The sequence below is a fragment of the Pinus tabuliformis genome, chromosome 8 (genome assembly GCF_031772625.1).
Source record: "Pinus tabuliformis cultivar Carrire ecotype Pingquan chromosome 8, CPIR1, whole genome shotgun sequence".
NCBI classification, from domain to species: domain Eukaryota; kingdom Viridiplantae; phylum Streptophyta; class Pinopsida; order Pinales; family Pinaceae; genus Pinus; species Pinus tabuliformis.
Genome location: NC_142294.1, coordinates 1,963,820,876 through 1,963,842,791, shown reverse-complemented (window position 1 = coordinate 1,963,842,791; position 21,916 = coordinate 1,963,820,876). Strand labels below are relative to the sequence as shown.

General features: G+C 38.6%; 1 protein-coding gene across 1 annotated transcript in view; it reads left to right on the top strand.

Moving 5' to 3' along the window:
- Positions 1 to 2,227: 2,227 nt before the first annotated feature.
- Positions 2,228 to 21,916, top strand: part of HK5 (histidine kinase 5) — a 327,201-nt gene continuing 307,512 nt past the window's right edge. Inside the window, exons 1-4 of the mRNA XM_089374807.1 lie at positions 2,228 to 2,731; positions 4,835 to 5,839; positions 6,961 to 7,017; positions 7,966 to 8,193. Coding sequence (XP_089230933.1) covers positions 5,132 to 5,839; positions 6,961 to 7,017; positions 7,966 to 8,193 — 993 coding nt within the window. The 5' untranslated portion in view covers positions 2,228 to 2,731; positions 4,835 to 5,131. The remainder of the gene's footprint in view (positions 2,732 to 4,834; positions 5,840 to 6,960; positions 7,018 to 7,965; positions 8,194 to 21,916) is intronic.

The window sequence follows — 21,916 nt, the reverse complement described above, 5'->3', positions numbered from 1 at the left end:
TGACTGAAAATTTGTGAAGGTTTTGACGGATTTGTGTTGTGAGGCTTTGTCCTTGCAACCTGGATGCTACAATTTTAACAAAATCATTAAAAACGTCTATTTTTGTTAAAATGACAAGGTTTTAATTAATTAATTAATTATATCCATGTTTTAGTATTTACGCCGAGAATTTGATCTCACGCAAATTAGTTTTGCTAACTACATAACTTCAACTAACCAGAAGCCCCTGGATTTCTCGTCAAGTTTCTTAAAAATGCTACAAATAACCAGAAGCCCCCGGATTTCTCGTCAAGTTTATTAAAAATGCTACGGATTTATGTTGAAAAAGGGCATAAAATTCTGAAACATAAATCTGTGAAAACTTAAAATGACAAAATATTACAAAAAAAAAAAAAAAATCTTAGATTCGGGAAACTCTAAAACATTTATATTTCTTGGGTTAGTTTTTACCTTACTGTAGTTGAACGCCAAAGTTGCATCGGATTTTGAACTGCAAAAACGATAATAACACATTTTATTTTCAGTGCCCGGCGGAGTTCCGGTGTGTGACCGGAAGCAAGAGATATGTAAATATAAATGCATCTTCCTGCTTATTCTTCTTATTCTCCGTTGTTGCTGACAGGGATGCTCAGGGGCACATGCGCCTTTACATGCCAATGATAATACAATTACATGATTCTGCCTTTATTTTCTCGTTCTCACATGGCTTATGTTTAAAATATTTAAGGCTGAAAGGCGTTACCATTCTCATCCTTCCCTTCACCTTTTTCACCGCCTTTCTCCATAAGAGAAGCCTTTTCGGTATTCCCACTGTCTATTTTTGACCACTCTCGCACCAGATACAGACCAGAATCTGTCTCTCCTTTTCTTTGGTATGTCCAACGTTTTTGCCTGCTTAAACAATTTCTTCCTTTTTCCGTTTGCATTTTCATTTTTCCCATTGTTAAGAATGCCGCGTTTTAAATGAGATTGATGGACACAAGGGATTTACAGAGATTGGAATTTTCCAAGAATAGGCATATTCTTGCGTTTAGAGGTCTTGAAGTCCTCAATTCTTATTAAAGCTTCATGTCTTCATTGATTTTCCAATTTCCTTTGTTAATCTGAATGTCGCAGTGGTTTTAAAAGTAGCATTTAATTCTTTTACAAGAACACAGCAGTCCCTGTATTAAGATCTTTTGTGGTCGATCATTCTATAATGTAAAACTCAAAATAAAAATAAAAATACGGAGAATAAGAAAATCCGAGCATCTTAAGCTATTGTCATTAATATCGATGTTCCAATCTTTAAATTTGGGATTTCTCGGTATTTCCAAGCATTTTGTTTGATCGTCAATAACCAGATATGTCAATCGTTAAATTCTTTTTGGTCTTACTTTGCAACAATGCATTTCATACAAGGTACCCGTTATGCGCATCTCTGCGAAGAATGGATACTAATATGCAAATCTTTATCTTCAGGTCGTTCGAATCGCTGAAATGGCTGAATGAATGATTATATCTTGCAGTCTGAAATCATTCTATGACAATGATTTTGATTTTGAGCTGGCAAAGTTGAGGAATCAAATCTAAGGTCTGCACTCTATGGGAGAGTGGAAATTTTAATTCGACTGTCCACTTTCTATTTGATCGTACCATTTGCTTGTGATCTACTTTTGACAGGAAGTTTTCCAGGAGTTTGTTGCATTTTTCGCATACCTTAGAACGTAAAGTTTTGGATGTTTCTGTTGTAGAATGGCTGACAGCTTTAGAGTAAGCAGGTCTATAGGAGTGTAGAAATGACAGCTTTTGTGTAGGCCTTACAGTTTTAAACGCTGTTTTCTTATGATCTAGTCGGGTTCCAAAAGCATTCCTGAATTTTCTAACTTAAGTAATCTTGTAGCCTCTCTCAGTGCTTATGTGTACCGTATTTTGAAATTTCTCTGACAATTTTAAGCATTTTGCACTGTCAAAGGGCTTGGTCGAGGACTGTAGATTTGATTCTCTTTCAGTTAGTATATACTTGAAATTTTAGTTTCCTCTTGTCATGTGCGTTGTCTTTGAGTACTTGACTTCTCGCCTAGACTCATCTTGCCAAATTTATTTGAGATAATTTCTGCAATTTTTTTGGCACCGTATGAAAGCTTAGTTACCGATGACCATTTGAACACCAATTGAATAGGGTATTTTTTGTTTGTTTTTAGCCAGTCAAGTTCCTCATGTCTAATGGCTATTGTTGACCAGGGATTTCATGAAAACATTGCATCTTCAAGGAATGCGGTTTTTAGCTGGTATGATATAATCATGATCAAAGGAGAATTGTGTGGTAAACCAAGTCCGAGGACGATGGAAAGTTAGAGCATGTTACAACATCAACTCTTGTACTATTACTGCTGGAAGCAGGGGTGATTTCAGCTTCCATACGTCGTGTGATGATGCCATGGGATGTTACAAATACTGGAATGTACTATTTTGATCTTTGAAATAAGGAATTTCTCTTGAAAATGAAGATACGAAGAGGATTTTGGGCAGAAATAATGAATGGGAGCGATTCTTGGGAGGCCATTCTGTAAGCAGTGGTACGATAAATTTATTTGACAGCTAGGTGCAGAGGAGAATCATTTTCTTAATTTTTTCCGGAAGTTCAGATCAAGGACAAGATTTGATGCCCGTAGTGCTATGAAAGGATCAGTGATTGAGTGGATGCACAATTGTGTGTTGTTTTCGTTTGCTTATAGAAGGCTCAGGACAGGTATCATTTGGTTGTCTATACCTTCTTAGCATTCTACTGTAATCTTCTACAATCTGCATCGCCTTGGAGAACACATATTAAGCTATTACAATCAAGTGTAGCTGAATGGGATTACTATGCAAGATCTCCGAATGTTTGTTAATAAATATTGAGAGAATAATCCTTCTCTGTTTACTAGAACTAATATCAGCCATGGAAATTTCATTGGTCTGGTTTCAAAACGTTATAGAGTTCTAAGTGTGCCAGTGCACCAAAAATTCAGACACGGATGATCACATAAGAGCTTCTTGCTGTTCTCTTTCATGAAGGGTCAGAATGGAAACCAACATTTTTCTTTGAGCAATTGTAAGTTGTGTGGTAGTTTACTCTGAATTTTGCAGACCAAATTCCAAGCAAGGAACAATGGTTATTTTTCGAAGAAAGTGGGCCAGAATATATAAATCCTTTACGCCTCAAAGAACCATTGATTTTGACGATGACCTTGTTTACCTGTTGATGATTTGGGCCGAAATAAAAATATAGTTCAATCCAAAATCCGATTACTAGAGACATGAATCGTGAGATCCGTTCTGATCTGGAAAACAAGCTACATCAATGTTTTACTCACGTTGTCCACGAAACAGGGGAAAAACTTTTTGTCGGAATTAATGACCAAAGAGAAGAAATTAAACAGTCTTGAAAGTTATGAACAGTTCCTGTGTGCTTTAAATTATCCTTTAAAACACAATTCAAAGATAGTTAATGCTAAAAACTTAGAATTGAAAAGTCCGCATGGATAACCCCTTCCAAGAGTGGTTAAAATCTTGATTGTGTTTAATTCATTTCATATTCTCATCTCGATCGTAAACTTCCCCCACACTGCTTTAGCGACTCCTCTTTGTTGTGGAGGAACTTACAAAGATATTCCAAGTCAATTATCGAGGTTCACATAACATTGGGTTTCTGAGGTGGTCTAGTGTCCTGGCATCTTGTGGTTTTTTATGGAGAACCTTCATTACATAGGCGACATTTGTCCTCTGTTTTGCGGCTTTTAGCTTCTGGTATTTTGATATATAGACTGAAATTATTGGAGATTGAAAGTGACACTTCTAAGAGAAAACACTTTCCAAGAATATTGTCTCTTTTTTGTGATTGGGTTCAAGTTTCCAGCACTTTCCTAACCATTGGTTCCTTGTGTCTTTGTAGGACACAAACACACCAGACTAAATCCTTCCTTCTTCTCCTAGTCTCAGTTCAAGTAATTACCTTGATAACCGGAGGGCAAAGGTGAACAGAATTTATCAAAGTTCCTTTTAATATTTTAGGATGATGAACTTAGTGTGTGGAAAAATGCTTAGAATTCATTTTCAAGAGTTTGTCTTCATGATCAGCCTTCGACTCCCTTTGTTTGGCCCAAGGACATGCTGTAGTTGTAACTTCATTGAAGATAGTTTTGAAGTTTTTGTATTGAAATTTTCTATGTTTCTCCTTGCATTGAAGATTAAAATTCGTTTACCCTACACATTCATACTCAAAGTCTATTTTCGCTGAGACACAGTAATGTGTAACCATCCTCGTGATGATACTTGCAAATAAATGGAAGAAGCATCTTTACGTAAAACAATAATTGTTTTCCCATATCTCTCCCCTATTTTTTTCAGTGATGCTTGAATGCTTTAACCTTGATAAAATAATTTATTAGTATGCAAAAATATCAAAACTGCTTTATCCTTGGCTAATTTTTATGTTTGCCAAATTTTGCGTGCATTTTCTTGTGTAACATTTCTCTCTTGTTAGAGAGCTCAGGTTATTGTTTCTCTTAACATGCACTGCTTCACCATTTTCAAATTCTACAACATTCATTTCTACCAATGCCTCCTCTCTTTTCACTGGTGTTGATAGTTATCTTAGAGGTGGGGTTTTCTCTTTATCTGAGGCTGTGACTGAGTTTAGGGTGCATTATAATTGATTTCTGAATAAAGACAAAACAGCTAAACTATTTCCGATATATACAGGTCCCTTAATATTTTAGTCAGGTCACTATGCTTTTATATAGATGTCTGATGAATAGTGTCAAAAGTTATGTTCTGTTTCTGTATTTAACAGGTTTTTTCTGTTATACAGGATGTAAAGTCTGCAACTGAAATGGAGTCCTTGCATAGGATAGTGTTTGAAGGATCAAATGCTACAACAGTTCTTGTACCATGTTTGGAAGATTTTTTTCATGAACAGCAGAGAAAGCTTGCCCGGGTAGAACAGTTTAGGACATGGTGTTTGGAAAAGATTGCAAAAGACTAGAGACTCCATTCTTTTGAGAGAACTTCTGAATGTTATGCATGAAACAAAATGATGAAATTAAGTCTAGAACTTATTTTAAGGAAAGAGTTTTAAGCTGAGGCATTGCTTTTCGACAGTTGCAAGATGGGAGAAGACTATTCTACAGAAATGGACATAGAAGTTTTACCATCAATGTGGCCGGAAGAGTTAGAAAAGGCAGCAGATAAGCAGTTCAATATAGACCAACCTGGTTCAGATCAAGATATGTTGGAAGAGGTTTCAACTTTGCAGGAAACATCTATTGTGGACTTCAAGCGTCTTAAGGAATTGACTGATTTGACTGAAAAGGGGTCTTCACAGATGGGTTGCCTTATGAAGCAGTGGGAGGCTAGGCAGGCAAATGCTTTCCGTCTTCTTAATGAAGAACTTGACATATTAAAGAAACAAAAGCAAGAAGCTGAACTTAAGGAACTTGAAATTTTGGAGGAGCACATGTTTGAAGGAGAGAATTGTGCTGTAGACAAGAGGAATATTTCCATTCTCGAGGATGATTATAGATTTGGAGAAACAACACCAAGTTTTAAAAAAGACGTTTATATTTGCACTAATAAATTTCGGATGGATGTTGAGCATGATTCTATAGAGTATTGGAAAGAACGGGCAAAAAAGCTGGAACTACTATTGGATGCAAGCATTGAAAGAGAAACCAAGCTCCAGGAAAAACTGCAAGAAAACATAGGGTTGTTAGAAAAACAAATGCAACCAGTGGAAGAAATATCTCAGATGTTAACAAGAGCTGACAACTTCTTGCATTTTGTTCTCCATAATGCACCTGTTGTGATTGGTCATCAGGTATCTTATGTTACCAACATTTTATTAATTGATTTCCCATAATATTTGCTATCTTTTGGAATATATCCCAGGCTCAAATGTGGAGTCAGTGTCTTTTATAATGAATATATCACCCTTTGTATCGGTCTTATGTTATGTTGAAGTTGTTTGGTTTGCCTATAACCTGATTGCATGGTTATTGCATGTGAAATTGGCTGTTCCAAAATATTTATTAATGATCTAATTCTTTTAACCATTGAGAAGCTTGTTATTTTAACTTCCAATTATTGTTAGATTCATATTAATATGATTTCTTGATGCTCATGGATAATTGCTTTTTTCCTGCCATTTTCACTCTTTTTTCTTCTCTAGCTGGTGTAACTGACTGCGATTTGCATTAACATTTTTACTAATCATGATATGCTGACTAGATAAAGCACAATGACCTTAATTTATATTATTTTTATCATCTCTAGACAAGAGTACATCTCTCCCTACCAATTGATCTAAATGAATAGACTTGTTATTTTACATATGACTTTGGGAGTGCCTCATTGTAAGACGCCTTTTGCTAGTTATATCAACACCATTCTCGGTACAATTTTTTGATATAAGAGGCTAGAATTGGTTTTTAAAAAGGAACGAATAAGCATCAGTTTATTTTCAAAGGCCAAGACGAGGAAGTCATGGCTTCATATTAACTGATTTTGTTTGGCGAAGCCCCAAAACAGGATAGAAGATGCAAATTTATATCTCAGAAGTTACATATTAGAAATCATTATCTGCATATGTTCTTGGGTTTTAGGGAAATATATATAATTTCTGTTTAGGACTGCTACCTTTTTCATTTTATAGCAAGATCTGGAAACATTTGTCACCAAAATCAAATCAGGTATACGTCTGGTTGAGAAATTTTTGTAAACTGACCATTTGCTAAGTGAGCCAGGACTCCCTTGCATTTATTGAGAAAACTTCCCAAATTTGAGTAAACTAATTTTACTCTACATGGCCTACAATCCAAACACGAAACGGAAGTTAACTATTTTTGTTAATAGTCAATATAAATTTTATTCTTCAATCTGTTTTTAGTATTTTAAATTACACTGCAATTCTTATTAACTTTGTTTGTTCATGTGTATTAGGATAAGGAGTTACGCTATCGGTTTATCTACAATCACTTTCCTAGTCTTCAGGGAGAGGTAAAGTCTATCCTCGAATCCCTTTCACATGCAAGCATCCTTTTGTTTATTCCTTTTTCTGCTCATGAAGTTTCATCTCTGTTGATTAATAAGCATGACAAAAGTATACTAGGCTTGATGGCATTATATATCGTTCCATACAAACTGATGGGATTCCCTATCTAGTGCCTTACCATAAATGTGATTCTACCATCAAAATATGCAGCAAGGATCTGAAATTTGTATTTAATGTATAATACAATGAAAGTATGGAAAGAAAATACAATGATAAATTTTGTGCTAAGTGCTACATTCTATGTATTGAAGAAGGCAGCATTGATATAATGATGTCATTTTATGCTAAATGCTACATGTATTGCTTGAGTGGACCTAATTGTTAAGAACACATGTTTCCTCCTAAGAGGTCATAGGTTCAAACCCAAAGGGGTAGAGTATGAACACCTCCATAGACTTCAGCAGTCAACTTGTTCTGCGGAGGCAGGTCCCTTGTCCCACGAAACAAAGGGGTCTCATACACCAATTTGGTATCTGGATTGACTCTGATCTAATTTGCATCCATGTTCAAAATAGATGATCCCAAGTGATTACTTAATCAAATGTATGGAGCAATTCCAAATGCAGAATTTGCAATGATTGCCTGATTTGTGTACATACCTGGCATTTACACTTTTTATTTCTTAGCTTCATATAGAGTTTTAAGTGTTCAACATGAAAAATTGTTTCGACAGCCCGCATCATGTGAAATAATGTTACATTGAAAGTGGTTCGCTTGGAGGGATTCAATAAGTTCCTGATTTTTGTACATGCTTGGCATTTACACTTTTTATTGCTTAGCTACGTATAGAGATTTAAGTGCTCAACATGAAAAATTGTTTTGACAGCCCGCATTGTAAAATAATGCTATATTGAAAGTGGTTCATTTGGAGAGATTCAATTTACATTTTGCAGGATATCATAGGGAAAAAGGATGTTGAGATATTTTCTGGAGCTGGTGTGAAAGAATCTCAGGATTTTAAGGAAGAAGTTTTACTGCGTGGATTACCAGCAAAACGGGAAATTACTTTTGAAACAGAGTTATTTGGGACGAAGACATTCTTAATCTACGTAGAGCCTGTTTTTAGTAAAACTGGGGAGACAATTGGAGTGAACTATATGGGGATGGATATTACTGATCAGGTGAGAATCTCTTTCTTTGGAGTGAAAGCTATGTGAATTTTTTGCTCTTATGCAAACAACTAATATAATGAACATCTTTGAGGTTGCAGTATGAATCAAATAGGTAAGTTTTTTTTTGTCTCTTATTGTGTTGTTGCATGTTTCAGAATATTGGGTCATTGAGAAATTTTATCTAAACGTGAAATAATCTGAAAGATCTAGATAAAATACAGTTAAGTACTCTGTTCACACGTGCATCCGTTTTTCATGATTCTGATCAGTTATTTTATATAATTTTTTATATAGAGGGAATTCCTTTTCTGCACCTCCCATGTGAAGGGTTTGTGATAATATGTAAATGTCAGTGTTATCGGAACCGTTGGAACCAGCCGGTCTGAGAGGTTTGGGGGTCAAATTGGTCCAGTTTGAGGTTTGGAACCGGAAATGGCCTGTTAAGTATTGAACCAGTCTTCTTCACCGAAGTGGTCAGTTTTGTACCGAACCAGCTGGTTACGTGCAATGTGACCAAGGACATTCCAAATGCAATTTTTTTAAAAGAAACAAGAATTTTTGAGTGGGGCAGCTAATATTCAAGATTATGATGCTACTATTTTTTTTAACAAGATCGGCTATTGTGTTTTCTATTCCAAAAGAAAAATGGAGCAAGCTCCCATTACATATGGATTATTGGAGATTGACTCACTTTTGGTGGAAGTAGAGGGAGCGCATTCCCGATTACCCCAGGCATTGGATCCAAAATAGCCTGGGCTTCCAACTACATTCTGATTGTATTGTCTTACAAACTGATTAAGCAAAAATATACATTTACATAACATGAGTAAAACTTAAGATAAATGCCGAGAATGCTGCATTAGGATCACTGTTGTGGTCTTTTAGAACTGGTTGACTGAAGGTTCTTGCTGAGACTTGATCCTGCTGCCTTGGAAGTTTGAGTTTTCGCCAGTTTGGTTTATGATGAGACCCTTGAGATAGCTGACTGATTCCTCAAGATGGGAGCATTTGTCTTTGAGCAAATCAATTTCAGAGTTCTGATCATTAAGCTGCTTTTTCAGGAGAGAGTTCTCTGACTTCGCTTGCTACCTTATTTCCTTCACTGTTTCGCGGAGCTGGTCTATCATGAATTTGTTTGCTCTACACACAACACACTTGTCGTTTTGGGAAGCTCGATCTAGTGGATTCATTTCCATTGTTGCGCCAAGGGGAGGACGAACACTTCTCTGATGTCTAGAGGTAAGAGGAAGTTGAGAGATCAACAGGAAGGAGAAAGGATGATCCGCAAAGGGTACTCCCTGATGGAGGAAATCGAATTGGAAGATAGAAGTTGATATATAAAGCAGAGAGCAGCTAGATGGTCGAGAGACCAGCTGATGAAAGCGGGTAGAGCTGGAAGGAGAGAATGCAGGCCAGCGGGAGAGGGAGAGGGAGGCGATCCGATGCACAATGGGAGGATGCGTAGAGGGAGACACAACAGCAGGGAGGAAATCGGGACTGCAGGGAGAACATGAGCCACGACAGGAGATGAAGACGGGAGCGAAATAGAGGCAGATATAAGGGAGAAGACATAGGGGAGACGGAGGGGAGGATAAGATCGAAGTGCAGTCACGAGAAGCATGAAGGGGCTTGTCAGACTTGGAATTCAAGCATGAGCAGGGGAGGAATACGATAAGGATATGAGGGAGATCTGAATTCAGAGGAGGGATAAAAATACTATTGGTCAAACTCCTATCCATAATTCGAAGAGACAAGGATAGGATCGATCTGCAGGAGATTTCATGGGATTGGAAAAAGTGTAACATCATGTTGAATACGAGATTCACCAGGAGGCTGTGCCACTGCCAAGTTGGCCTGGATGTCAGCTGAGCTATTATTTTCTCTCAGAATGTGCTTGAAAGAGACTTGGCCCAGATTTAATAGATTTTGCCTGATTCTTATTATGGATTGGCTCAGAGCAGCATTTGTAGGGTTGCTTCTTTTAACCATTGCTTGAATGATTATTGCCGAGTCACCCAATATGACTGGATTTTGAATATTTCTTTTTTTGAGGATCATCGTGCCCAACAATAGACCATAGGCCTCTGCCCTGTTATTTGTGATTTTTCCAAGACCCCATTCATAGGTGGTAGGGTTGATTCCACCTGGTTCTAGGAGGATGCCACCTGCTCCTGCTTTGCCCAGATTTGCCTTTGAAGCGCCATAAAAAAAAGGCAGGGTCTGTTCAAATTTTTCATCCATAGGATGAATTCTTCATTTTTAGCCTTATTTTCCAGTTCTAAAGGGTCGGCTTTAACTTGGGGGTGCAAGGCCAATTAGGCCTGCTAATTGCATAGCTGATCCAATTTCTCTCCTCTTGCTGGAGCTGATTTGTATCAATTGGTTTCATTCCTTTTGAGGAGAGGAATTCAGATGTAAGACCCCAAGTCCTAGACATTATTTTGCTGATGACTGGAGGGCGGTCATTGAAGATTTGTTGGTTTCTTGCTAACCACAACTGCCAGCACAGGAAGGCAGGGAGACTTGTCCAATACCTTTTGATGGAGAGCTTTTTTTTAAGAGAATATGGATATTCTTTTTTCCAAGTTGTAAAGAAGTCGTTGAATGGTCGGGTTAGATTCAGATTGATCTCTAGGGGACTGACTAGGAGGTTCCAACATTCTTTTGCAAAGGGACAGTCGAGGAAAAGGTGTTGAATGCTTTCTTCAGCCATTAAGCACAGAGGGAACCTGGAGGGCCTTAAAATTCCCTTTTTTTTTAGGTTATCTGTAGTTAGGACTTTGCCTTTTAGAAGAGTCCAAATGAAAATTTTTACCTTTGGAAAACTTTCAGTTTTCCACATTGTTCTCCAAGGTGCCCACTCCTGTTTATCTTGTTGAGCTTGAATGGTCAAATATCCTGACTTCACCGTGTACTCTCCTCCATTAGGGTCCCATATAAATGAATCTTGGGAATCTTGATTAGTTGGAGCAGCGCCCTTGAGAAGGATGATTAAAGAGTCCCATTGCTTTTTGAGATTTTGAGGGAGGATGGGGATCTTCCAATCTTCCCAATTACTATTTTTCCAAAGAGAGATTGCTTCCAGTGTGCTTATTCCCTTTGAGCTCATCCATCTTCTTAAATTTAGGATATGAGAATGAGAGGCTAGGGGAGGGTTCCCCATTATTCTATCTTCCCATAAGTTTGTACCTTTTCCATTCCCCGAGAGTTTAGATGTGTGCTCCTTGATGAGCGGGAGGACTTTTTTAACTAGTTTCCAAACTTGAGAGCATGGCCTGATCGGGATTCCTTCTGCGAGGAGGAGAGATCGAGCATGATTCATATACTTAGATTCCAAGACTTGCTTCCACTAGCAATCCTTCCCTGTGATAAGCCTCCATGCTATTTTTGCCCCAAGGGCCAAATTCAAATGAGCTGGGAGTCTTATGGACAGAGCTCCTTTTATATATGGCAAGGTAACTTGATCCCATTTTAATAAACTGAACTTTCTTGATTCAGATTTCCTCCTTGCCATAGAAATCCCCTTTCTATTAACTCTATTTGCTTGTGAATGCTAGCAAGAGCTAAAATTGCTATAAACTGGTAGATTGGGAGAGTTGTGAGCATTGACTTAATTAAGATCACTATGCTTGCTAAATTGAGCCAATTCATCCCCCAATTTTGTACCTTTTTTTTCATTTTCTCTATGTGATTGTTCCACAGATCAGTCTTCAGGATTTCTTTAGATATAGGAGGCCTAGATAGAGGAAATGACTCCATTTTGCTTGAAAGGGAATGTCTAGAATCTGAGAAATTCATTGAAGAGTACGAGGAGGCGAATTCCAACCATATATTCTACATTTTTTGTTGTTTAGGAGTCCTCCTAAGACCTCCATGAAATTGTTCAGCACTTTTTTAATCCTTTGGGCTACTATGCAAGATGCCCCTCCCATCATTAGTGTATCATCTGCAAACAAAGAGTGGTTGATGCTTTTGACTCCAGAGGTTATGGAGAGGCTTGTTAATATGCGTTCTCTTTTGCTCTTTTCTAGAGTTCTGCTCAAAGAGTCTGCCATTATTATATAAAGAAAAGGAGATAAGGGGCATCCTTGTCTCAAACCCCGTGAACTTTGGAAGAACTCACTTGGCCTTCCATTGATCAGAGGGGTGATCCAAGGTCCGACTGTGCAAGCTCTGATTACTTCTATTATCTCACTTGAGAATCCAAATTTCTTGAGGACTGCTGATAGGAAGGATAGGTTAACTCTATCGAATGTGTTTGCCATATCTAATTTTACAATGATGCCCTGCTCTTTCCTTGATACACTTGAGTGTAGAGCTTCTTGGACTATCATAATATTGTCCAGTATCTGTCTATTAGGTACGAATCCTCCTTGATTTTCTGAGATCAAATCAGGGAGGAGGGGCTTTATTCTATTGGCTAGGATTTTTGTGATAATTTTATAAGAGGAGTTACACAAGGAGATTGGTCGGAATCGACTAAAAGTGGAGGGCCTTGCTTCTTTTGGGACAAGAGCAAGGTAAGAAGAGTTGGTGAAACCTCCTAACTTCTTTTTCCTAAAAACATTTTTGATCATTCTTATAAAGTCCTTTTTGATAATGTGCCAATTGAAATGATAGAATGCAATAGAAAATCCATCGGGGCTAGGTGCTTTGTCCGGATGAAGGTCCCACACTGCTGATTGAATCTCATTCTCATCAACTTCTTTAGTGAGATCCAAGTTGTTTTCTTCACTTATTTTTTGGGAATATGCTGGGTGAAGGTTCCATAATCTAAATTTGCTAATTCTGTTGTTAGAAGCTTTTTAAAGTGGTTGTAAGCTTCCTTTTTAATGCTTCTTGACCTCTGATTTCTCTGTCTTCTTCTACCTTTATACTATCGATCTGGTTTATGATTCTACGCATCTTTGTTGAGTTGTGAAAGAAGGTTGTGTTTTTGTCTCCCGCCTTCAGCTAGAGGTTGCGAGATTTTAATTTCCATTCCTCTTCCTCTCCTCTATTTTCTCTATATATTTCCCAATAAAGTTTATTTTCCTGAAATTGACTTTCTTTTGTTTCTTCATGACCTTCTTTTGTTTCTTGAGTTGATTCCATTTTTTTATTAATTCTGCCTTCCTTTTTTGAGATTCTTTATGATTATTCTTGGCCCAAATTTTCAATTCCTTCCTCAAGGTTTTTAATTTGGTTTCCCAAACAAAATTTGGAGAACCTGTGATCTTTTGGGACCAGACCTCTGCTGTTATTTTTTTTACTTCCTCATTGCTGTTCCACGAAGGGCAAAATCGAAATGGGATTGGTCCCAGATTCCCCATAGTCCCTAGGGAGATTACCACTGGCTTGTGGTCCGATGTTGTTGTGTGGACTATTCTAGAAGTGATTGAACTGAAGTTTGTTAATATGGTGTCTTGGATTAGAATTTTGTCCAGCCTTTCTTTTATATTGCTTTTGCCGATTCTCTGATTGCTCCATGTATATTTTCCGTTATTGGGAGGAATATCCAATAGGTTGTAGGATTCCATAATGTTTTCAATGGAATCCCTTGAAGGGTCAACATGAAAGGAACCACCAAACTTCTCATCAACATTCAAGACCAGGTTGAGGTCTCCTCCAACTATGATGCTTCTGTTTTGAACCTGAGATAAAATATCTTTGAGAGAGTTCCAACATACTTCTTTCTCTCTATAATGATTTGGCGCATAGATATTAATCATACAATATTGCTCATCAGTGATTTTGTTTCTTAGGTCAGTTTTTATCCAGTGCTGATCTTTTAGTAGATGAACTAATTCCCATTTTCCTTTCCTCCACAGAGTGCAGATACCTCCCGAGGCCCCTGTTGCTTGGAGAGCTACTCCTTCATAGTTCCTTATTTTTTGGATCATTTTCTCAGAATCATGTTCATTTATTTTAGTCTCCTGAATCATGAGGATGTCTGGATTTTCCATTGCTAATAAGTCTTTGAGTGCATTGAATTTCAGGGGATTTCCCATTCCTCGACAGTTCCAGGAGACTAGATTCATTATTTATTTTGGTTGGAAGCAGAGGGTCCTTTTCCTCTGGAAGGATGGGGGTTTTTCTCCTTATTTCCTGTGTTCTTTTCGAGGAAGGTATCCATAGGTTGTTGAGTACCCATAGCCATCTCCTTTGCTGCAACTTCATCTCTTAGATCTCTGTTTGACTTTCTTCCTTGTTTTTTGTGATGGTCCAGAGAGGATAATGATTGATTCCTTGTTAGGATTCGATCAAAAGAGGGGGGGAGGGGGCTAAGGGGGAGGATGGGAGAGGAGGGGGTGGGAAAGGGAGGGAAAGGGAGAAGCGGGGAGGAGGGAGGAGGAGAGGAGGGAATGGCAGGCTCTTCGAGAGGGCCAAAGGGGTTAGAGACCAGAATGTTGGAGGAAGGGAGGGAAGGGATGGAAGAAGGCAATGGAGAAGAGGGGGCAGGGAGGGGATCTAAGAGAATAGGGGTTGAGAGAGGGGGAGCTTGAGGGAATGAAGAGGGTTGAGAAGGTTGTTTACTGGCTGTCTTTTTCTTTTTTACTTGTTCCCATTTTGGATCCTGAGCATCTACTTCTTCGTTTTCTTGTTTTTTTGGACATCTATTAGCGAAATGACCGTATTCATGACATACCTTGCACTTGAATGGGATTTGTTCGTAGTCCAACTACTGAATGTGCATCCAACTGTCGATTTGATCTTCACTGCTTCCGGGAGGCCTTTTCCTAGGTCTACTTCAACACATATCCTTGCACACGCGTGCATGTTCTCCTTTGGCTCGCTTCTGTCGATGTATTTTCCCATTGCATTTCCTATTGCTTTGACTGATTCGTCTCCCTAACAGTGGAGGGGGAGGTGAGGGAGGTGCACCCAAACTGGCACAACATTTGGCACATCCAACTCTAGATCGAAATCCACCTGTTTAAATATAGGCCCCTAGTGTCCATGAAATATGGGCCATTTCTGAATATCAAGTCTTTGTCTTCTTTTGTTTCAAAATGGAATGTGTAATAGCCTCTTCCACAGAACCTAATTGAGATTTTCCCACTGATTGAAGAGGACCAGTTCCGTTCAACCCACTTCTGCACCGAACGAGGAGAAGGCCAAAGACCTGTAAATTGTCCCACCAATCCGCGTTCAGAGAGGGAGAGCGCTGCATGACGAGGAAGGGAGGGAGGAAGAATGATTTCTGGGATATCTTCTAGTTTTTTAAAAACTTGGAAACATAAGGTCTGGATCTAGGAGGGCCAAGAGAAGTTAAGAGAGTAGCAAAGGCAACAACATTTTCTTCAGGGAGCTGAGCCATCTGAGATGAGGTGGGAGGGAGGACTCCATCCAGAGAAGGCTCCAGAGGGTCCATAGCAGCGACAGGAGGCCAAGGCAGCCAGGAGTAGGGTAGCACAAATGCCAGAAGGTCGCACGCGCATCCAGTTCAAAAATTCTAGTAGTGTCGGCTGCACTTAGATTATGATGCTACTATTTCTATTCAATTAATGGTGATGTTAAATTCTTAAAGTAAAAATGACATTCATGTCACTTTTACTTAAATTTTTAACATTACCATTAATTGACTCGGGATGTTTGAGAGTGGTCCCAACTTCATTGGATTTCATATGGAGAAAGTAGAATTTTAGATCTCATTCAAAATCCAACAGACTTAACAGTTTTCAAGATTTCAGGATTGGGGGAATTGCAACGTTTCCATTGGATTTTGTCATGTATGAGGGTATGAAACTAGCATTTAATCAAGAGAACCAAGCCCTATGTGTACCTTAGTGTTAGTGGCATTGACTGTTGAACTCCTTTATCACGACCCTAGTAAAAATGTACTTATCACTCGAACAAAATCTCAATTTGACATGTGAAGCTTTTTTTCTTATTTTTATGCTCAAAGGGTGATATTGATGATGAAGATCCCAATATAGGCAATGACTTTTATGATATGTAGGTATTTGTTGTAGCATGATTTTTTTTTACACTAGAGGCCATCTAGAGCCTCTTTGTTGATGTATTTTTGGTTCAGAAATATATTGCACTAAAGTGTTATTATGGTTATATGCACTCTTATTTGCTATATAAATGAGAACTTTTACATGTTTGTGTATAAATAGTTTGGATTCATATGGATGCACGCACACACACACACACACACACACACACACACACATATATATATATATATATTTCAATAAAATTTAAATATTTAATGTGTTTTTGGTTGACTAGTTTTTGGTCCATTTTTTTAATGGTTCCAAGTGGTTCTCGGTTAAGAGGTTTTTCTAGTTCGGTCACTGGTTCGGTTTTGATAACATTGGTGAATGCATGTCTATATGCCAATGTAAAAAGAGCATATGGGTGGTCCATGTCTAATTATTTGATCATAGTTTCAGAGGCGCAAACATATGTGGTTTGTTTATTTAAAGAAAATTCTATTATCCACAAACAATAATCAACTGCCTAATTGCCCATCAAGGTGTCATGACAATATAGTAACCTTGTCTATTATTTTGGGTCTATATGGCTTGTTGTCCCCGCCACAAGTAGATAGAAACAACGGGAAAATATAATCAATCACATGAACAAGATATAGCTAAAAATAGAAAGGAGAATGATATTTTATTAAGGTGGAAATATTTCCATGAAAAAGCATATGTTCGGAAGTCAACTCTCTCTTCAACATCGTTATGCAAGGTAACCAATAGTAACTATTGGTTACAAAAGTAGTTTCATGATTAACTAGACTAAATTGATTAGTCAACATGACTCCTGGCCCACAAAAGTCAGTTGACTTGTCACATGGCACTAGGACATGGGACACATTTCATGTGTGTGTGTATATATATAAATATATATTAAAAGGTAAAAAATGTCAAATGACTCTAGCTTGAATGGTTCTGAGGGGAAGTTATTATCCTTCCCACTCGAGTTTAAATCCCACTTGTGACATGTTTTCTCTTTGTGAACCGATTGTTGATTCGTACTAGCAAGGTACCAACAATCTCATATTCACCTCATATATATATATAAGGAATCACATATACAAAAATAAATTATAGACATAAAGATCCCATTTTTAAGAACATTTATAAACTATTTAAATTTTATACATTTAGCTACTACATCAAACACAAGAAATTAGAGTATCCAAGAATCAATACACATAAAATAGAGGTTTAGAAATTACAACGATACATTGCAGTTTTCTCAACGAGTAATTGATGTCATCAAAATCAAGATGTATTACATAGACATTGATACTATGCGTGGGAATGCCAGTGACAAATACAAAAAGGGTAGAACTAGATACAACAGATAGTCAGGTAGTCTTTCTTGAGCTTGTTGTCTTGCTATAACAAGGTTATTTGCAGGATTGGCAGCTCCATAGTAACAAATGGAGTTGTTTAGCAATAGATGGGCTTGGAGGAGGGTGGGCAACACCAACAGTGACATTCTTCTCTTTCTTTTGACCATTACTAGTAGTCCTTAATGATTGAGCCATGGTTTCTATGGTATGAATGAAGAACACTGTCGCTAGAGAAATGTTAGATAGGGAGTTTAAATGCTTTTAAATCTCTTAAAATTCCTTAAAATTTGTTTTTTCTCCTTCTCCTACACAATGTTCAAGCATTTTCTTGTGGTTGAAACACAGTTTTAAAAACTAGAACCAAGTTTTGAGTCAGGCCACCTATCAATACACTGTTCAGACTAGAACTAGATCAAATTGGATTTAATGAACTAGAATTGAAAAAAATGCACAAAATAATTAATTTTTAATGAAAAAAAATTGTTTTTGAGATTTCAATACCAGGAATCAGAGAATAGTGAAAGGAAAACAATGGAATATAAACAAAATTTATGTGCTCTATGTGAATATTAACCATTCAAGTGCAATCGGTGTCGAAGTGTTTGAACTGTTAGGTTGTGCTAGGAATTTTGCCCAAAAAAATGTATAACTCTATTGTAAACCAATGTTGAAACCCTTCAGAACAGTGATGAATCACGCGTGATATTAACATCATTTTGTGAAAATTTCTAACCTGAAATTCTACTGTAGCTATTGATTTATTTCACCTACTTATTCTTCACAATAAGTTATTTACGAAATCCCTTCAGAAAACATCAAAATAAATTCTACTGCAGTTATCACATAATTACACAGAGAAAATAACAACGATATACATGCACAAGAAGCAATCACATCAACAAAGTTGTTTTTGGACAATTGTCCCTGGAAAAACCTAATTTGGCAAAACCAGTGCAACAAATGAGGATTTTATTAATCTTCAACAACAATCGCTTTACAAGGAATGATTTTATAGAGAAACTGAGAGAAAACACCTAAGACTTTCCCCTGGAAACTTTCTGACACCTGGAGACCATTCTCCCACTACTGCGTCACTCTGCGTGGTTTTGCGTGAGGGCTGCGTCTCCCTTTGCACTGTGTCTCACTGCCCCTGCATCACCTCCTCCTCAGTCACCGACTGCTGTTGATGCCCTCCTCTTCCTCCACCCTGCAACTCTCCCTTTGAATCGATCTCCTTCCCTTTGAGAATCGATTTTCCTTGGGATACTGAGTATCTGTCGGTGACACGATACTGAGTATCTGTCGGTGTGTCTCCAAATGATCCTCAAGTCTTCTCTTATACTTTTCCTGTTGATGAATCAACCACCGAGATTAAGTCTCTAATCAATGGCTAAGATTAAAACAGACTTGATTCTCGTCTCTTAAAAGCTTCTCACCCTTATCTTTATTAATACTCATTAATATTTTTATTTTCCTAAGTTTAGACTTGGGAATCCATTACAAATATTAATTATTTTAATAACTCCTCATCCGGGTGGAATTTCTCCAAACGATTTTTGGGTCTTGAAGATCTCATGTGCCTTGGCCTCTCCACCAAATTTCAAGGCTAGAGCACATTCGATGCTACCCAAAATCAACACTCCCTCTTAGCGAGGAATGTTCCCTCGCAATGCTTCATCATAGAAGCATCACACTGATCCTCCGCATTGGTCCTTTGTGTTGATGCTTGTCCTGTTGCTTCTTGTACTTCTTCCCATGACATTGCCACTGCCACTGCTACATCTGTACTGCAGCTCCCTCTCAACATGCTGCATCATGCTGCCCATAGAACTGCCACTGCTAATTGCTACATTGCAACTCCCAATACTTATCCATTTCTGCTACTGAAATGGATCCTTCATCATCCCCATCTTCTCCCTGAAATAAACAAAATTTGTTCTTCCTAGAGCCTTGGTGAGGATGTCTACCACCTATTCTCCTCTAGGAGTGTACCTCAACTGAATTGCCCCTCGTTGGACACAGTCTCTAACAAAGTGACACTTGATATCAATGTGTTTCGACCGATCATGAAATACTGGATTCTCAAAGAGCTTGATGCAACTCTGATTATCACACAAAATCCTGGTTGCTTCCATCCTTATCCTGAATAGATTCACAAGCAATTTCCTCAGCCATATGGATTCGCACGAGTGACGAAACTATGCTAGCTACCATATATTCTTCTTCAGCTGAGCTCAGAGCCACGAATCTCTGTTTTCTACTACACCAAGAGGTTATTCCTGATCCAATGTTGAAACAGTACCCAGTTGTACTTTTTTGATCTACTAAACTTCCAGCCCAATCTGTGTCAATGAACCCACTCAGCCTGATGTCATTGCCTTGGGTGTACAATAGTCCATGCTCGATTGTTCCTTGTATATACCTGAGAACATGTTTGGTTGTTGCCCAGTGCACCCTCTTGGGTTCCACCATGAACTGACTGAGGGTGTTGACAGCGTAACAAATGTCTGGCCTGGTATTGACCAGATACATCAGGGACCCTATAAGCTGCCTGTACAAGGTGGGATCAACGTCTTTATCTTCTGATGCATCAATCTTCTTCCAGTTGGTGATCATTGGAGTAGCCATAGGTCTACAGTCTTGCATCCTAAATCTCTTCAAGATCTCTGTAGCATATCTCCCTTGTCCAAGGAAGATCTCACCCTTTTGCTGCCAAACTTCCAACCCCAGGAAATAATGCATCTGTCCCAAATCCTTCATGTTGAATTCTGTGGCTAGGTTCTTCTTGCAGTCTTTGATGAGCCTAGATGATCCTGTCAGGAAAAGATCATCCACATATAACACCAGGATTAGAGGCTCATTCTCTATGACAAGATAGTAGAGATTAGGATCTGCGTCACTCTTGACGAACCCCATCTTCTGCAAGTAGCCATCAATTCGATCGTACCATGCTCTAAGTGTCTGTTTAAGCCCATACAAGGCTTTCTTTAATATGCATACATGAGATTTCTTCTCATGTGTCTCAAAACCCTCTAGCCGTTCAACATATACTTCTTCTTCTATCACCCCGTTCAAGAACGTCGTCTTGACATCCATCTGGTGAATCTCCCACCCCATCTGTGCTGCAAGGGATATCACGGTTCTAATAGAAGTATACCTAGCTACTGGGGTGAAGGTTTCTTCGTAGTCTATCCCTTCCTTCTGAGCATACCCCTTAGCCACAAACCTGGCTTTGTATTTCTCCACATTGTCGTCTGCAACATATTTGACTTTGTAGATCCACCTCGAACCTACCACTAACTTGTTCTAAGGCCTAGGTACCACTTCCCAGACATCATTGACCATTATAGAACTGTATTCCTCCACCATAGCATCTACCCATACTTGATGCTGAACGGCCTCTTGAAAACTAGAGGGTTCCCCAACCTGAGCTACTAGGGCCTGGTATCTGTCTGGCTGTCTTCACTCCCTTTTTTCATTCCTGGGTGCACTAATGAAGTCCTCTGCATCCCGTAGAATCTGTCAGAGTTCTTGACTCGCTCTTCCACTGGTAGTGGGTGCATCTATCAACGCTTCCTCTTCCTGAGATTCCTCCTGTTCTGAAGCTTTGCCTTTAGGAGAATTGTTGGTACTAGTTTCTGTTGGTCGAAGTGGTTGGACCAACGGATCGTCTTTTGACTGCTCCTCGGAAGGCATTTCTCGAGATTTCTTGAAAGCTCTGTCCTCCATGAACTTTACATCTCGCCGAACTACTACCTTCCTACTATTGAAGTTTCTAAGTTTACTTAGTTAGAAACCCTTCATGCACTTTTTCTGATTTATTCCTACCTACTTGTTATTTTTCCTTAACAAGTTATTTACAAAGTAAATACTGAAAATAAACACCAGTGCATGCTCAACATATTACAGATCAACAACTAAAAGAAACAAGAACAAACACACCACATGACACCATTATTTTTGGACTAATGTCCCCGGAAAAACCCAATGTGGGAAAACCGGTGCAGCTATCTGAGGGTTTTCTTATTAAGCAATATCAGAGTACAATTTGGGTGCCATAACTGGCCTACCCAACAAAGAATTTCCTTAGCAGTAATACCTCTCGGTTTCTGACAAATCTACTGGCTGAAACCCCAGATAATCCTTCCGGCAGCTACTCAACACCAATTTGCCCCAGAAACCCCAGTGTCTGCCCAATCTAGACTGCGTCAGCCTCTCCTAGCCCAGCGTTGGCACTGCGTCAGCTCTCTGAGCCTCTGTATCCGCTACGCTGGCCCCTCTGGTGCTCTACGCAGCACTTAGCTGCCTCTGCGTGGCCCTGCGTGAGCACTAGTTGCTCCTGCGTCTCTCTCTCTGGCTGCTCTGCTGCTATCCCGGCACTATCTCTGCCTCTCTGTACTCAATGCCCCTCAGCTACTCTTCTGATCACTGATT